Below are 18153 nucleotides of genomic sequence, written 5' to 3' on the forward strand. Positions count from 1 at the left end.
AACCAAAATACCATAGAACTGGGGCAAGAAGTCTGAAATAAAAACAAGAAATGCAGCATCTGTGGAGAGAGAAATAGAGTTAATAGTTCTGTGACCTTCCATCAGAATTGGCTGAAGTTCAAAATGTAGTAGGTTTTGAGCAAGTGGAAGAGGGGAGATAGAATGACAAATTGTTTGCTGATGCAAGGCCAAAGTGGATAGTAATAAAGGAATCAAAGAAAGTCGAGACGGTGTGAATGGTAGGATCATTGTAAAGTGGAAAAAAGTACATAACAAAGGAAAAAGGGACACTTTTTTTCAAAAAAACTGCAAATTTAAACAGAATAGAGTTACAACCTAAGATTGTTGAACCCCGCATTATGACCAGAAGATAGTAAAGTGCTAAGTTGAAAAAAAATGAGGTGCTCTTCCTCCAGCTTGCGCTGAGCTTCACTGAAACAGTGTGGGAGGCCCAAAGACACAAAGATCAGATTGGGAGCTAGGTAAAGAGTTAATATTGGACTGAACAAGAGGTGTTCGATACAATGACCATGCAACCAAAGTTTGGTCTCCCCACTATACAGGAGACTGAGTTGTGAACTGCGAATAAGAAACTAGACTGAAAGAAGTACAAGTAAATTGCTGTTTCACCTGCATGGAATGTTTGGGGCCTTGGACGTTGAGAAGGGAGGTACTGCTTGCATGAAAATATGCTGTATGGAATGGATTTTTTTTAGGGGTGATAGACAGGTGGTTCGGGGTGTCACGGAGGAACCAGTCATTTCAGAATCTTGATACAGGAATGGAGGAAAGAACGTTTTTAGTGATGGTGGAAAGGCAGAACACAAGCTGTTGATGAGCTGGTAAGTGAAGACAAGGGAAATAGTATTCTGGTTCTGGTAGGGACAAGAACATATGGTAGCAGAGTGCGTGAGATAAAATGGACACAGTTGAGAGTCCTTCAAAAAAGGTATGTGTGGGTGGGGTAGAGTCTTTGTCTGAGGAAAAAGGAAAGCCTATTGCAAACGCATGGAAGGTTGAATTAACAGAACAGATGCGAAGGAGTTGGAGAAACCAATGAATGAAGTACAGCCACTACATAAAGTGGGATGTAAGGATGTTTAGTCAAAGCAAGCTTAAACAGTCTTTTACTTAACAATGCTTGATTGCCCATCCCCAGGAATGGAAACAAATAAGTCATGGAAGAGATGGGATGGGAAGAGTTGGAAATGGACTTTTGAAGGTAATTTGATGAAATTTTCAGTGTGACAGCGGGAAACAGTCCTGGTACTGTCACTGGAAAAAGAGGTGAGGGAGGATGCCTGAGCAGGACTGGAGAAAAATGTGTTCCACACATCTCATGAGGGTAGCCATAACAGTACCTTCATTTGTAGGATGTGCTTGGAGTTAATTCAGAAGTTATTCAATGTAGAATAAGTTCAGTCCAGCAGAGCAGAATGATGCTGGAAGGAGACTGAATGGATCTCTCTTTATGGATGAAGTACAGGTGTGTGGACATGGGACATCATGATGAAGACAGGAATGTTCGGGGCAACAAAATAGAAACTGTTAAAAAGACAGAGGGTTTTGGGACTGAACAGATATAGATGGGAAAAGACTGTCTGTACAAAGTAGATTAATAGCTGTTATTTGTGGTCTTAGCATTTACACTACTATAGTAAAATAATACTATATGGTTAGACTACTATAATCCGTCTTTCTGAATAGGTGTAGTCTCCTGCTCACACTACCTACACTCACTAAGGAAGCCATGATACGCTGTTGTGTCCTGATTGGGATGACAAAGACAATGTTTAAAATGAATTCCTTGTTGGTTTACATGCTTACATTGAGGTATGAGTAATCTGGATAGGTACTGAGGGCAGCTGGTTCTTGGGTAAGTGTGCCAATTTCTGAATCCGGAATGGACATGAGAAGGATGTGCTGTTGTTTCCCTCCAACGCTCGTGCTCTACATTATCAAGCTAGCCTTGGGGGGAATGGGATCCCTTCATGTTCCAAACAACCAGTGAGCAAGGAACCTTACTGTTCCTTAATTATCCGACAGGCACATAGCTGCTCACAAAGAATCTACTTCAAATTTGAGGTTTATAAATTCCAAGGATCTGGGGTTTTGACTGCTAGTTGATCGGAAAATCAACTGCACACCTCATTCCAAATTCAGAGTCTGCTGAATAACCCACAAACCGAGCACAGCAATTGTGGCTGAACATTAAGGGGCAGAATGAAAGATGTGGTGGATGAGAAACCAAAGTGAACATTTCAATTGTCAAAACCGATGCAATGGTTTCCATTGGCCCTGGTAAAACTCTGTTTACGGATGAAATAGAAGTGTAAAGACATGGGGCATCACAATGAAGACATGAACATTCAGGATTTCATTATCTATCATTGCCATTAGGTTTTGGCTGCGTTTTGAGCATTTACAGTTTCCACTTTTAAAACAAAATAAACTCGAGCCTAATTGATCCTTGTGCTCCTCTTTTTCTTTTTACCTCAGTTTCCAAAAACCGGCGCATGGCTCGTTTCTTCTTGATGCGTTTCCTCCTCACGTACACGGCAAACACCAGAGCCAGAATGACCACGATGAAGAGCCCACCGATTACACCAGCCGCAATCAGAGGAGTCCTGCCAATCCAAACGACAGAATGGGGGAACAGCAAGGGTCAGCAGGGGCGCGCAGTAACGGTGAGTGGAAACACGCGTTCGAAATTTTCCCCGGAAAAAAAGGCGCGTCCAGTCACCCTCAACCAGTCATACCCAGCCAACTACAGAGAACAAACTGCGTTAAGGAGCGTGGCGGAATTGGACGGAAACATCCTGAGGGACTCCATGATCAATGCTGTGCATAGCCATTGGGTAGCATTAAACTTCCCAGCACACATTTTCATCTGGGATGTGAGAATTAGCTTGTTAATGCGCTTTGACCATGTTAAAAATCTAGCAAATGCCACCTGGTGCATTCTAATTCCATTTATCTGTCATAAAAGATACTGCAGAGCTTTACTTGTCAATCTTTGATCACACTCCCACTTCTTTGCTGAATCCTATTGTTCCATCGAAAGGCTAATTTACACACACACACAGACAGTTAGTACTTAAGGCAGCTAAACTTTGATTGTCAAGGTTGTCGGTTAGTGGGACTGGAGAGAAATGATGGATTTGTGGCAAGATTTAAAATCCTTTTCTTTTGCATTTATGGCTGAGCAGGGTTTTTAAGGATTGCCAAAGGAAGAGAAAGAGAAAGCAGCACAGAGCATATTCCTGCCTTAACAAATGAACGGTAATTATAATGAATGCTTGAACTCTTTCTGAAGCATCTTCCTTTGATCTAAGAAACCCCTTGAGGAATCTAGTTGAGGTAGACGACGCACGGCTGGTGTGATACGGTGCTGTGAAGGAATGCACCACCTCCAGTCATGCAAATCCCACTTGCTCAGCAAGACAAGTTCATCAGATTCTGCTTTTAATTAGAAATATCCATCATTGTAATCCACTTTTATTATGAGAGGGGACCAAAAGGCATGGATCCAAACTCAGAGAACAGGGCCAATAGCTGAAGCAATGACCAAAGGCACCTCCTACAAATAGCGTGTCAACAAAGAGAAGTTTAAAAGAATTAGCTTAGAAATCAAAATCGCATTAATACCTTATTTCACATTTCAGACTACATTTATTGACAACATTGAGGAAATTTCCTTCAGATTTGACGCCTTTTTTTACAATGCAGTGATAGACCAAAGCACAGAGGCGAGAAAGATTTCTGATCCTCATTTGGCTCCCACGTAGGAAGATGGAACAGGAAGCAGCTTGCTTTGTTACTGTTACAGTCAGAGACTGAGGTCAGGACCAAGGATGGCTGCCATCTACAAGTGCAGCATCACAGGAAGTCCATTTTTAATACCTTATGGTGCTAGCCAACAACAAACCAACATGCAATAGAAAAGATAATTACACAATTATCTGAACTTTTGCGTGGTTCATATTTCTCAGGTAAACATATGCCTTCGACCATTTATGCTTGGGCAGGTGAGCAGAGTAAAAATATCTTAGACACACACAGAATATATTATAGGGAGGATCTTGAAGAGGATTGTCACTGGTCTGGTGTGTCTGATCAGAGGATCAATAAAAGACTGGTCTGTCTGGACACAGAATCAATAATAGACTGGTCCATCTGGACAGAAGGTCAATAATAACTTGGTCTATCTAGACAGAGATTAATAACAAACTGGTCTGTCGAGACAGACGGTCAATAATAAACTGGTCTGTCCAGACAGAGAGTGAATAATAACCTGGTCTGAGTGAACAGAGGGTCAATGGTAGACTGTCCGTTTAGACAGTGGCTCAGTAATAGACTGGTCTGTCCAAACAAAGCATCAGTAATAAATTGGTGGGTGTTGCCGAAAAGGACACTTTCTGTCAAAGCATTTTTGTTTACGCTCGTCAGGGCCAATTAGCAAGAAATCCATAGCAAGAGGGAAATCATCATTTCTATCTCGTGAGGAGAGTGCTCATTGCTTGGCAAGTGAGATTGATTGGTCATAGTGTTGCCATGGAGAATACACTCAAAGATGCTGATTGGCAGTTAACTGCTGAGCATTGTTTAAATTTTAAACTAGGTAGATTGACTCTGCTGAATCAAGGCATTGCAACGCACCAGCAAACGGCTGTCACCTATGTTGAGAGTTGAAACATGACCAGTGTATCAATGTGGATTTCACAAGTTTCAAAATCTCCCCTCCCCCCACCGCATCCCAAAACCAGTCCAGCTCGTCCCTGCCTCCCTAACCTGTTCTTCCTCCCACCTATCCCCTCCTCCCACCTCAAGCCGCACCTCCATCTCCTACCGACCAACCTCATCCCGCCCCCTTGACCTGTCCGTCCTCCCTGGACTGACCTATCCCCTTCCTAACTCCCCACCTACACTCACCTTCCCTGGCCCCATCCCCGCCTCTTCGACCTGTTTGTTTCCTCTCCACCTATCCTCTCCTCTATCCCTCTTCTATCCGCCTCCCACTCTCTCCCTATTTATTTCAAAACCCCCTTCCCCTCCCCCTTTTCTGATGAAGGGTCTAGGCCCGAAACGTCAGCCTCTCTGCTCCTATGATGCTGCCTGGCCTGCTGTGTTCATCCAGCCCTGCACCTTGTTGTCTCGGATTCTCCAGCGTCTGCAGTTCCTACTATCAGTGTATGTATGTGTTCTCTCTGTCTGTAAACAGCAGGCCCCAGGGTATTAATTTGTGTATCTTCCACGACTCTACGAGTCTGACAATTCTAAACTGGTTGTCAGTGTAATGCTTCACTCACTCAGGATGATCCAGCAAATGTTTCAGAATCACATAATGTTGGGCACTTATGTAATAAGGTTTGCAAGCTTGGTCTGGTTGGTACAGTTAATACCTTGCTTGTTGCAAACAATCAAAGGGATATTCTGTTCTGAGGTAGGGACACTCAATCTGAAACGTTAACTCTGATTTGTCTCCACCGATACTGCCAGACCTGATGAGCTTTTCCAACTTTTCTGTTTTTGGTGCAAAAGGATATTCTGTTGATACAGTCTGTCAGACTGTGAGGCATCTGGCCTACATACCTGGCACCACATAGGAACTGACATTCATATAACATATAACTCATCAGTGACAGCTAGATATGTTGGTTCATAGGCAATAGTGACAAACATCAATAGTGACATCAAAGAGACCAAGTGGAGGCTCGGAGACCGCTTTGTAGAGCACCTGCGCTCTGTACACGACAAACGACAACACCTTCCAGTTGCGAACCACTTCAACTCCCCTCCCACTCCCTGGATGACATGTCCATCCTGGGCCTCCTCCAGCATCACAATGATGCCACAACTCATGGTCTCAATGTGGCCTTACTAGCTTCAAAATCTCCCCACTCCCCACCTCATCCCATGACTAACCCTCCCTCTCAACCCGCCTCCTTGACCTGTCCGTCTTCTCTCCCACCTATCCGCTCCTCCCACCTTACTGGCCAATCCTCACCACTATCTACCTGCACTCACCTATCACCATCCCACCTACCTTCCCCAGCCCCACCACCCCCCTCTATTTATTTCAGTCACCTTCCCCTCCCCATTTCTGAAGAAGGGTCCCGACCCAAAACATCAACTTTCCTGCTCTTCTGATGCTGCTTGGCCTGCTGTGTTCCTCCAGCTCCACACTGTGTTATCTCAGACTCCAGCCTCGGCAGTTCTTACTATCTCTGAGTGACAAACACCAGTTGTGTTGCTTCTGCATTGCATCTAGCTTCAACTGCTGCTCAAACCTCTGAAATACCTTTCATCTGACATTGTCTGGGCACTTTTCAGGAAAGCAGTGATCACCAGATGATCTTTCTGAGCTCGGTAGCCATGATTCAACAGGATGGCTTTTACAAGTACCCTATTTGAGCATTAAGCTTACACGGTGAAGAAGTGATACAGCCCCTATCTACCTGGTAACTGCTAAGACCAATCATAAGGCAAGTGGAACGATAATTATTCTGACCTGTGTTCTGACCAGTGATGGTAGGTTTTTCAGTAGACGATAGAAGACCAAGCCTTGTCCAATATCTCACTGAAGTAAAGGGTAACAAAGCCTCCTTCCTGATCAATGACTACCCTGATCAGATTATTACTTGCTGTGCATCGTGCCAACTTAACAAAAGCCCTAAAGCAGTCACTTTGCATCCTACTTTCAGTAATACTCAGCTTCTATTTGTAGACTGGCTTTTCTGGAAGAGGATTGCCTGTCTAGACAGAGGGTCAACAATAGACTGATCTATGTGGACAGAGGATCAATAATAGACTGGTCTGTCTAGACACAGGATCGATAATAGACTGGTCTGTCTCCACAGAGGATCAGTAACATACTGGCCTGTCTAGACAGGGGATTGTTGATTGCAATGATTTCTCCAGGAGGATCTGCACTGACAGATTGGCCCATTGAGTGCAAAGTCAGTCAGAAGTCTCAATAATAGTGTTCTCCAGACAGCTTGTTCCTAACGGTTGGGATTCTCCAACAGAATGCCTGTTATCACTGATTTCACAGCAACTGTAAGTGACAGTGCACATTACCGTGTCATATTTCCTGGCACATAGCTGCAATTACTGTGACAAATATTTGATGTTTTAATGAGCCTCCACTAAAGAGGTTTACGATTAATCTGGTAAACTGTGTGCATTTCCATGCTTGTCACAGCGACATGCTTGTTACTAGTTTATTATTTGGATAATTATGAACATCTTTCTAATGCCTCGCTTCTCTTCTGGTGTCACTGGGGCTCAGTTCTCCAACCCCAGGTCCAGGTGGCTGGTGTTTATATTCCCATATTTTCACACAGCCACTGACTAGGTACCAGGAGTTGGATGAGACATGCTAATTCTACGGGATTGCCTGCAGTCCCCAGGTATTAATGATCATGGATTAGATCATTGCTCAGGGAAACCCTTGAGCAAAGAAAAGGCACAGGAGAATTCTAAAAGAAATATATGGCATTTCTTTATGAACTTTGAACTTTTTTTTCCCATAGTTATAAAAATATTGGTCATGGGAAAATGGAAGATTTGCCTCATTCACCAAAAATTATCCATGTGCATCGTAAAGAGTCTGTCCATTTCCAATTGGCCGTCATATACGATGGGCAATCAATGGCAAGAGCTTGGAAGTGTGTCACTGCAGGTAACAAATTGTGAATGGATTCAAACAGAGTTCAACTCAGTAACTTGGAAGTAAGGGATATATTTGAAGAGTGAGTTTTGGTGAGATAGGCAAAATCATATCCTGAATGTTATAACTCTGAGGCTTATAGGGTTGTTAGGTCAGAAATCTGCCTGTGAATGAGCCTGGGTTGATTGTTAGATATTAAAGAGGATGTCAGATTTTTTTTTACTGGGAAGAAAGTGCAAGAGGGTTACATTTGTAGATAATTGCAACAGCCTGCGTAAGTCACCACAGTCCCAGCAATGTGTTGACAATGTTAGTTGTAAACAACTTTAAAAGTCCCATGACACCAAAAATAATAAAAGTTGACGCCTCAAGGACATTTACCTGCATAGAAGGTCTATATGATTCACATTTCCATGGAGTTGCAAATCTTTCCCCTTTCGAAGTCTAAGATGCCCATGGAAAGTCACAGGTATAGACAGTCTTCTGGTACTCAGGACAGAAAGAGCAGCTAGAGGCCAGAAGTTTCTATTAGTTCACCATGCAGGAATATGCTCGGATTGGAGGGACCAACAGTGTGAGGAGGTAAAATGTGTTTGGGCAATTTGCCTAGCTTGAGCTAAAGAAGAATCTCCAGACAGCCTGCATGGAGGATGGAGTGGGAAGCTACAAAGGATATGGAACAATTTTAAACTAGCCAACAAAGGCAGTCTAGTCTAAGCCAGGAACACATGTAACCACTGAGGTAAAGAATTTCTTGCAGATGATTGTGGGATTCCAGCTAAAGGCAGTATACATTTAGGAGCTGCAATATAGGGAAAAATATGTAATGGATGTTACTGTAATGAACAACATGCAAAACATTTTGATTTAAATTTGGGATTGAGATCTGAGGTGCAATAAAAAGTATAGTAGCTGCCAGGTTGAAGCCATCAGCTTTATGCATGTACAATGAAAAAGCTTTACCAAACACAGTGGTGAACTCAGCAATCTGTGGAAATTATACTTAGGGTGGTGCCTTTTTGTGTGGAGAAGTTTGTGCCAGTTATTTTGAAAAACAAGTTGTTGCTAACTTACATCTGTTGTCTTGTGCCAATTCAGATACGTGGTGTCAAGGAAATGAAATCTCTCCTTGTATTTTTTGTGGCTTTAGCTTAATGGAAGATAGATAATTTTTGAGCACATTAATCAGGTCTTCTTATAATGGTTTTGTGAGTCCAAACACTACGTAAGTCAACACAAAAATATGAAAAGTGTTATTGCTACGTGACTGCATCACCTAACAAATGAGTTAGTGAAATGAAAAATGTAGCCCCCAAAAATCAAAAGGTAGCTTTCAAGAAAATCTCAAGAAGACCCCTCAAAGAAAAAAAGAATTGATCCAAACTGCAGATTGTGATTTTGTTGATGTTTGAAGAAAAACATGAAATGGTCCTTTTTCATAGTTTAAAATATACTTTTCAGACAAAAGTGTTTTTGGTCTTTTGTTTGTCTCAAAAAGTGAAATCTTGTGTCATCCTTTAAACTATTTACCGGAGTTTTGATTATTTTTGACAAGTCGTTGGTCTCTATGGAGATTACAACAAAGGTTTGAGACAGAAACTTGGCACGGAGAAACGGTGACGGAAGTTTGCCTTTAGTAAGTTCTCCATTAGCTTCTGGGTGAGCAGAGTGCACAGCACTGGAATCTTGCACAGTCAAATGAAAGGTGGTAAGTCTGTACTCGTCTCTGCACAGGAAGAGAATGATATTTGTACAACTTTGCATCCTGTAGAAATGTCTCTTGGCACTTTACAGAGAATGAGTTATTTCTGATCAACTGTTATTGATCATAATACAAGTAATGCTTTCTGTTTTCATTTTGCTGCTGAACACAGTAATCAGGCAGAGGCCATTCAGTCCATTGTGGTTACACTACTTCTTCTCACATCCCAGCTCTTTTCCCAGAGCATCTTTTATTCCTTTTCAAATATGTATCCAATTCCCGTTTGAAAGTTGCTACTCAACCTGTTTTCATCACCCTTTTAGCTGGATGGCTTCAACCTAGCAGCTACTATACTTTTTATTGCACCTCAGATCTCAATCCCAAATTTAACCTAAAACTCATGACACAAGATGCTTCTCCCCATCTGCCCTCTGATCCTTCTGCCAGTTATTTTAAATAAGACCATAAGGCAATAGATATAGGAACAGAATTAGGCCATTCAGCCCATCAAGTCTTATCTGCCATTCAATCATGGATGATGTGCTTCTCAACCCCATTCTCCTGCCTTCTCCCTATAACCCTTGACTCCCTTACTAATCAAGAATCTATCTGTCTCTGTCTTAAATACACTAACGACCTGTTCTCCACAGCCCTCTGTGGCATGAGTCCGACAAATTAACCACTTTCTGGCTGAAGAAATTCCTCCTCATCTCAATTCTAAAGGGTAGTGGCAAGTAGGGAGGTGACAGCTGAGTGGTATTATTGCTGGACTATTAATCGAGAGATCCAGGTAATTTCTGGCAGGTGGTGGAATTTGAATTCAATAAAAGTCTGAAAGTAAGAACATAAAACCATTGCGATTGTCAGGAAAACCTATCTTGTCCACTAATGTCCTTTAGGGGAATGAAATTGGCCATCCTTACCTAGTTTGTCCTACATGTGACTCCATACCCACAGTAATGTGGTTGACACTTAACAGTTAAAAATCGGCAATAAATGCAGGCCTAGCCACATCCTTTGATTATTTTTTTAAATAGCCTGTTCAAATAGGGTGACACAGTGTTATGTGCCATGGACCTGGGTTCAATTCCAGCCTTGGGGTGACTGTGTGGAGTTTGCACATTCTCCTTATGTCCGTATGGGTTTCCATCAGTTATTCCGGTCTCCTCCAAAAGTCCAAAGATGTGCAGGTTAGGTGGACTGGCCATGGTATGTTGCACCATAGTGTCTGTGGATGTTAGGCTAGTTAGGTTATCTGTGGGATACGTTGGGTTATGAGGTTAGGGTGGGAATGTGGTTCTGGTTGGGATGCTCTTCAGAGGGTTAGTGCAGACTTGATTGATCCTTTGCCTTATTCCATATTGTAACGATCCCTTCACTTGGTTGCTGTGTTCATGTGTCCTTGTCTCTCCTAATAGTACTTCTCCACATCCGCTCTGTCCATGCTTCTCAGTAAGTTTCAATGAGACTCCCCCCTCATCCTTCAAAGCTCCATAGAGCACAGACCCAGAGTCCTCAATTGCTCCTCCTACGACAAGTCCTTCATTCCCTGGGATCGTTCTTGTAAACCTCAAGGCAGCAGGGTAAGTCGCTCCAATCGGAGTTCCACTCTGCTCGCCAGTTCTCTTTCTCTTTCTTTTCTTTTCTCTTTCCAGAAAGCCCAGTGCGGGACTGCGGCAGTGGAAAGGAAAGTTGGACTCTCTTAATTTTTTTTTTGTTTCTTATCTTATTCTAAGTTAATGTGAATGGTGCCATATATGTATGGCAAAGGTATATACTTTTCCCTGTATTTTTGCATTGAATACTCGTGACAATAAATGATTCGATTCAATTCATCTAGACTCTCTCCAATTCCAGCCTATCTTTCTTTACATAGGGGGCCCAAAACCACTGACAATTTTGCAAGTGTGGTCTGACCAGAGCCTTACACAGACTCAACAGTACATCTCTGCTCTAGTATTCTATTCCTCTTGAAACAAATGCAAACATTGCATTTGCCTTCCTAACTGCCAAATGAACCTGCATGTTAACCTTCAGAAAATCCTGAGCGAAGACTCCCAAATCCCTTTGTGCTTCAGATTTCCAAAGTCTTTCCTTCTTCAGAAAATAATCTGTGCCTCTATTCTTCCGACTAAAGTGCATAACCCGCCCTTCACTTTCCCATATCGCATTCCATCTGCCACTTCCTTGTCCTCTTTCCTAGCCTGTCCAAGTCTTTTTGCAGCCTCCTCACTTCCTCAACACTACCTGTCCCTCCACCTATCTTTGTGTCATCTAAAACTTAGTGCCAATGTCTTCAGTTCCTTCATCCAGATCATTAATATATAACATGAATAGTTTTGGTTCCAACTCTGACCCCTAAGGAACTCCATTAGTCACTGGCTGCCATCCTGAAAAAGACCTCTTTATCACTACGCTCAGCCTTCTGCCAGTCAGCCAATTCTCTCTCCATGCCATTCCTTGCCCGCAACACCATAGGCTCATATGGTGTTCAACAACCTCCTATGTGACACCTTGTCATAGGCCTTCTGTAAAACCAAACACATCATTCCAACAGAGATAATAAGAACTGCTGATGCTGGAGTCTGAGATAACACAGTGTGGAGCTGGATGAACACAGCAGGCCAGGCAGCATCAGAGGAGCAGGAAAGTTGATGTTTCAGGTCGGGACCCTTCTTCAGAAATGGGGGAGGGGGAGGGGAGCTCCGAAATAAATAGAGAGAGGAGGGGTGGGGCTGGGGAAGGTAAGGGATGGTGATGGTGATAGGTGAGTGCAGGTAGGCAGTGGTGGGGATTGGTCAGTGGGATGGGTGGGCGGATAGATGGGAGAGAAGGTAGACAGATTGTGTCAGGTCAAGGAGGTGGGGTTGAGAGGGAGGGTTGGTCATGGGATGAGACCGGGGCAGGGCTGGGGAGATTTTGAAACTGGTAAAACCCAACCACCCGCGGCATCTTTCCCTGCAACCACAGGAAATGCAACATCTGCCCCGACACCTCCTCCCTCAACTCCATTCAAGGCACAAAACAAATCTTCCACATCAGACAGGGGTTCACCTGCACATCCGTCAACGTGGTCTACTGTTTCCGCTGCTCCTGATGTGTCCTCCTCTACATTGATGAGACCAAGCGGCGGCTCGGAGACTGTTTTGTAGAGCATCTGCGCTCTGTTTGCGACAAACGACAACACCTTCTGGTCACGAACCATTTTAACTCCCCCTCCACTCCCTGGGTGACATGTCCATCCTGGGCCTCCTCCAGTGTCACAACGATGCTACCCGGAAACACCTCATATTCCACATTGGGAGCCTGCAGCCCAATGGCCTAAACGTGGATTTTACTAGTTTCAAAATTTCCCCATCATCGGCCTTAGCCCATGACCAACCCTCCCTCTCATCCCTGCCTCCTTGGCCTGACACGACTTGTCCATCTTCTCTCTCACCTCACTGTTCTCTAGTTGGATCTACCACAGGTTGCTCCAAAAGGCCATCTCGTAGACACTCCATGAATTTTTTTCTGGCGATCTGGCTACCAACTTGATTTTCCGAGTCTACTTGCATATTAAAGTCCCCTATGATTATTGTAACAGTGTCTTTCTTTCATAGTTTTTCTATCTCCTGATTGATTTCCTTCCCCACATCCTGACTACTGCCAGGAGGCCTGTACACAACTCCCATCAGAGTCTTTTTCCCTTTGAGGTTCCTCAACTCTACTCACTTAGATTCTGCGCCATCTGACTTCTTGCTATTGATTTAACTTCATTTTTTATGAACAAGGAAATCCTGTCCCCCTGCTCATTTGCCTGTCCTTTAACCAGGACATATATTCTTGGATATTTAGTTCCTCGCCTTGATTCCCCAAGCAGCCACATCCCTGTGTAGCAGGTAAAACATCGTACCTGCCAATTTCAATCTGCACTACATGCTCCTTTACCTTGTTTCATATACTCAGTGCATTTAAGTACAACAGTGTCAGTCCTGCATTGACTGCCCCCTTCTTACAATTGTCCCCTTACCTGCTGTGCCTGAAATTAAATTCCTGACCCTTTTCACACTCTCTGTCCTACTATTTGTTCTGGAAATTTTAATAACCGCTGCTGAGCTCTTCGCCACCACCCCTTTTAATTGTTTCCATCATTTTCCATGTAACCGAACCCACCCCTGACTATTTTGTTTAAGGCCCTATTCCCCCTGGTTATGAGATTCACCAGGAGTCTAGTCCCAGTATGATTCAGGTGGAGCCCAGCCCGTCAGAACAGCTCCCACCTTCCCCAGTACTGGTGCTAATGTCCCATGAATTCAAACCTATTTCTCCCACAACAATCTTTGAGCCATGTGTTTACATCTTCAATCTTATTGGTCTTGTGCCAATTTGGTCATGGCTCAGGTAGTAATCCAGATATTATTCACTTTTTGGTTCTGCTTTTAAATTTTGTCCCTAGCTGCTCAGATTCCCTCAGCAGAACCTTTTTCTACCCATATTGTTGGTCCCTAGGTGGACCATGACAACTGGATCTTTCCCTTCCCACTCCAAGTTCCTCTGCAGCCCAAATGAGATACACTGAACCTGGATACCAGGCAGGCAACACAGCCTTTGAGACTCTCGATCCTGGCCACCGAGAACAGTATTTTTCCCCCAACTATTCTATCCCTGAATAACTACATTTCTCTTCCCTCCTCTCTCTTGAATGGCTCCCTGTACCACGGTGCTATGGTCAGTTTGCTCATCCTCCCTTCAGCCCTCACTCTCAACCAAACACAGAATCTTAAACCTGTTAGACAACCTCAAGGGCCGAGGCTCCTCCAGCACTACCTCTTCGATTTGTCTAAGCGCCTCACTCATAATCACACCCTCCTGTCCCTGACCACTGACTGAATTTGAGATAGTCAATCTAAGGGTGTGCCTGCCTCCTGAAACACAGTGTCCAGGTACTCTCCACACCCAATGTGTTGCAATGTTTGAAGCTCAGACTTTAGCTAATCAATTCTGAGCCAGAGTTCCTTAAGCAACCATCACTTGCTACAGAGGTTGTTAATATGAACCACAATGGAATCTACCAGCTCCTACATCATGCAGTTACTATACATTGCCTGGCTTGGCATCTCTTGTTTTAATTATTCAGTTCTTAATTTGATCTTTAAAAAATTCATACTAGTCTTTTAATTTGTAACCTGTATGTATTTCCCCTATCTACCTTCAATCTGAAGGTAACCTATGATAGTCAAATTAGTAGTTATCACCAACCAATGAACTGACAGTTTATCTATGATCTCACTATTTTGTGCTGGGCCCTGGATCCTGGGCTTCAATTTATCCTTTTTAAAAAAAATACTTATGAACTATAAGCCAAAGAAAGCAAGCAAAAAGCACCCCTTCCCCTCTGCACTGAATTTGTACATTGCCTGCAAATTCCCTGAGGTATATACTCACTCGGGCCATGTCTCACTCTAGATGAGATCTCTCCTTCCTGATCAGGAGAAGCTTACTGACTGTGCGCCGCTCTTAAAATCTGCCTGTCCTCTGGTTAGCGACCCTCCTGCTGGTGGACAATTTCTCTCCTTGCTGGCTTAGATCAAGACTTCTCACTGTCAACCGAAGGCAAAACTTCAAAACTGCGAATTTTTATTGATGTGAATGGGAAAGACAGGGAAGTGAGGATTGAAAAAGGATTTTGTACATATACACATACCAGGTAAAATAAGAGGCAATTAGAATTATAGAGGGTTAGCAGAGAGCTATGAGGTAATAATCAGAGCATTTAAAAATGTTTCAAATAGAAGAATACGATTCAAGCAAGAGGAGAAGCCCAAAAATGAACTGTTTCCTTGTAACTAATTGTCAGTTTTAACAACTATGTTTAACTATTAAAGTTAATTTGTTGGATGTTCCTACTGTCTTAACACGGTTGAAAAAGCATCACGTAGCTGTAAATCTATCAGAACTGACTGTGATGTATGAGCTGACGGGTTCTGGACCATGTGATAGATCAATTTGGATGGGGTACAGGAATCAGATGTGCAAAATATGGTACAAACGTTTTAAATATTGCTCACAAAGATCTCCTCAGCATCAGTGAAGAAAGTTCCAAGACAGAGGTACAAGAGAGGGATTGGGATCTAATTCCTTTCTGATTGTATTCAGCACCAGGAAAGCTGTAAAACTGCTTTAGAATCTATTGTCTTTGTCAGAATTGCATCAGTGTGAGAAAAATCCTTTCTTCAGCACAATTGCGAGCATGCAGAGCAATCACTCATATCTGCTCCCCGCTTATCACTGCAGGACTGTTGACCCAGTATATATGAAGATAGTCTTGAATCTGTCTCAGATGCTTTAATTCCCTTGCAATGACACAAGTGTTAATTCAATCGTGGAATTTGCATGGGACGGGGAGAGGGAAAGGTCAGTAAGCTGGGTGAGATACTGGAGTGCAGCAGAGGTAATTAAAGCAAACTGTGATTGCCAAGGAGCTAGCTCAATCTCCCCAGCAGAAATGTCACCCCGCAAATATCAGATCCCCGGTTTTCATTTAACCAGACGTGTGCAAGCAAGTCTCAGACTCGAGGCCAAGAAGCCAAGCCTGAGCAGTTAACCCCAAGCAATTAGTGATACACTTCAGATTCTATTAATGCAGCAATCCAGACTGATAAAGAAATGCTCACAGAGTAAAAATAGCGCAAACAGGCAGAGACCTCGTCCATCCCATTGATTACGCCTCATCAAAATCTCATTCCTGTGACAGGGTGATTAGTAGGTTAATTTGATGATTTAAAAGGAATCGTTGCTGAAAGGCTTTAATTTTCATTATTTATTCATCACTTCATTTAATAATCCTATGAGACACAAAACGAGGGGCTGGGGAGGGTATGAGATGAAAATATGGTGGATGTTACCTAGCATGTCGTGGAAAGGTGGAATGAGCTATCCAGCAGCACTGTCATGGAGAGTAAGGCCTGTACACCTGGGTACAATTACAGCACAATACCATCCCCCTTTCAGCAAACATTCGCACAGCACAGCATGCCGCAGACAGCGCACAATAGGTACCTATCCATCATCTCGATGCAGTCCTTAATACGAGGGCCTGTGCACCTGCAGCACAGCAAGGTTGAAGTCCGTTATTCAGAGCAGGGTGGGGGGGAGGAACAAAAAAACCGTCATGTTAACAGAGTAATTACAACCTTCACAATGTTACAGTAACACAGTCACAATAGTTAAATTACAACCTTGGGCCGCATGGCACTTCAGCTTCATGGGAATCTGCCAGAGCACTGGGAACACCCCCAGACTGCCACGCCTCCAGCTGCCCCCAACCCACCACCACTGCTTCCTCCCTCCAGCCCCTCAATCTTGCGGGTCCAATGAAAATGACAGACTTAACAAAAAGCTTTTGTTTTGTTGGCAGCATACTAAAGCAGGGACAATGATAATGTGATCTGTATGGAATGAACTGATGATTAGGAAGAATGGATGCCACTTATGATTTGAATGGTAACCAGCACCCATGTTATAAACCAGTCTCTGGGAATTTGTCTTTTACTCAAATGTAACAGAGGTTGGCTTGTAATAACATCTGCAGGGAGCTCTCTACCTCCTGGAATGTGTCTGAAAACAAAACCAAGCAACTAAATAAAGACACAGGCACTGATAATATATCTCTAAATCGCATTTTCCCTGAAGGACATCACTGGCAAAACTAAAGGATTTGCCCTCCCAAAGAGCTCCAGATGTATTCAGGTTGTATATTAAAAAAAAACACAGACACCTCAGAATTGGGAAGTCAGTAAAGTGCCAGAGGTTGCCTCTCTAACTTTATGACATTGTGGTAACCCCTTTAATATGTTGCTGTCAGTTTCAACGCAGCCTGTCACTTATATTAATATTTAATAAACTGTAGGATATCTTCATGTCTCAACTCATTAACCTGTATCTGATTTTTGCTCCACTAGGTGGCTCTGAATCCAACACATTCCTGGGCAGTCAGAATGGAAGCCTTTCAGTTTTTGCACACAGCTTTAAGACCTGGAGCGTCTGGCTTTTAGTCCACACAGCGAGGCTGGCAGTGCTTTGTTTCTGATCATTTCTTTATCATTCCATCACAGGATGTGCATTTCATTGGTTGAGCCAGCATTTGTTGCTCGTTCCTAATCACCCTAGAGAAGGTGCTGCTGGTGAGCTGCCTTCTTGAACCGTTGCAGTCCCTTTGGTGCTGGTACACCGTCGGTGTTGTTAGGGAGGGAGTTTCAGGATTTTGACCCAGTGATAGTTAACAACAGTGATATATTTCCAATTCGGGATGGTATGTGGCTTGAAATGGAATTTTCAGGTGGAGGTGTTCCAATATGCCTGATATTCTTATCCTTCTAGATGGTAGAGGTCACAGGTTTGAAAGATTCTGTCAAAACAACCTTGTTGATTTGCTACTGTTCACCCTGCTGCCACAGTGCACTGGTCTTGCAGGGAGTGAATATTCAATGTGGTGAATGTGGTGCCAATCAAGTAGACTCCATCATTTGGATGGTGTCAAGCTATGAGCGTTGTCAGAGCTGTGAATGTCCAGGGAATTGGTGAGTCTTCCATCACACTCCTGACTTGTGGTTTGTACATGGAGGACAGACTTTGAGGAGTTAGGAGATGGGCCAGTTACTGCAAAACACTCAGCCTCTGACCTGCTATTGTTATCACTGCATTTATATGGCTGGTGCAGTTCAGTTTCTGGTCAACGGCTACTCTGAGGCTGTTGTCAATTCTGATTCAGGTGATAGTCAATGAGAGATGGACAGAT

General features: G+C 43.3%; 1 protein-coding gene across 1 annotated transcript in view; it reads right to left on the minus strand.

The window, feature by feature from the left end:
• The window catches only part of LOC109910936 (receptor tyrosine-protein kinase erbB-4-like), a 690251-nt gene that overhangs the window by 390215 nt on the left and 281883 nt on the right, over window positions 1-18153 (minus strand). The window contains exons 13-14 of the mRNA XM_048598686.1: window positions 16416-16460; window positions 2495-2627 (exon numbers count right to left, since the gene is read on the minus strand). Of these exons, the coding sequence (XP_048454643.1) occupies window positions 2495-2627; window positions 16416-16460 (178 nt within the window). The remainder of the gene's footprint in view (window positions 1-2494; window positions 2628-16415; window positions 16461-18153) is intronic.

Source organism: Rhincodon typus, chromosome 7, assembly GCF_021869965.1.
Source record: "Rhincodon typus isolate 14 chromosome 7, sRhiTyp1.1, whole genome shotgun sequence".
NCBI classification, from domain to species: domain Eukaryota; kingdom Metazoa; phylum Chordata; class Chondrichthyes; order Orectolobiformes; family Rhincodontidae; genus Rhincodon; species Rhincodon typus.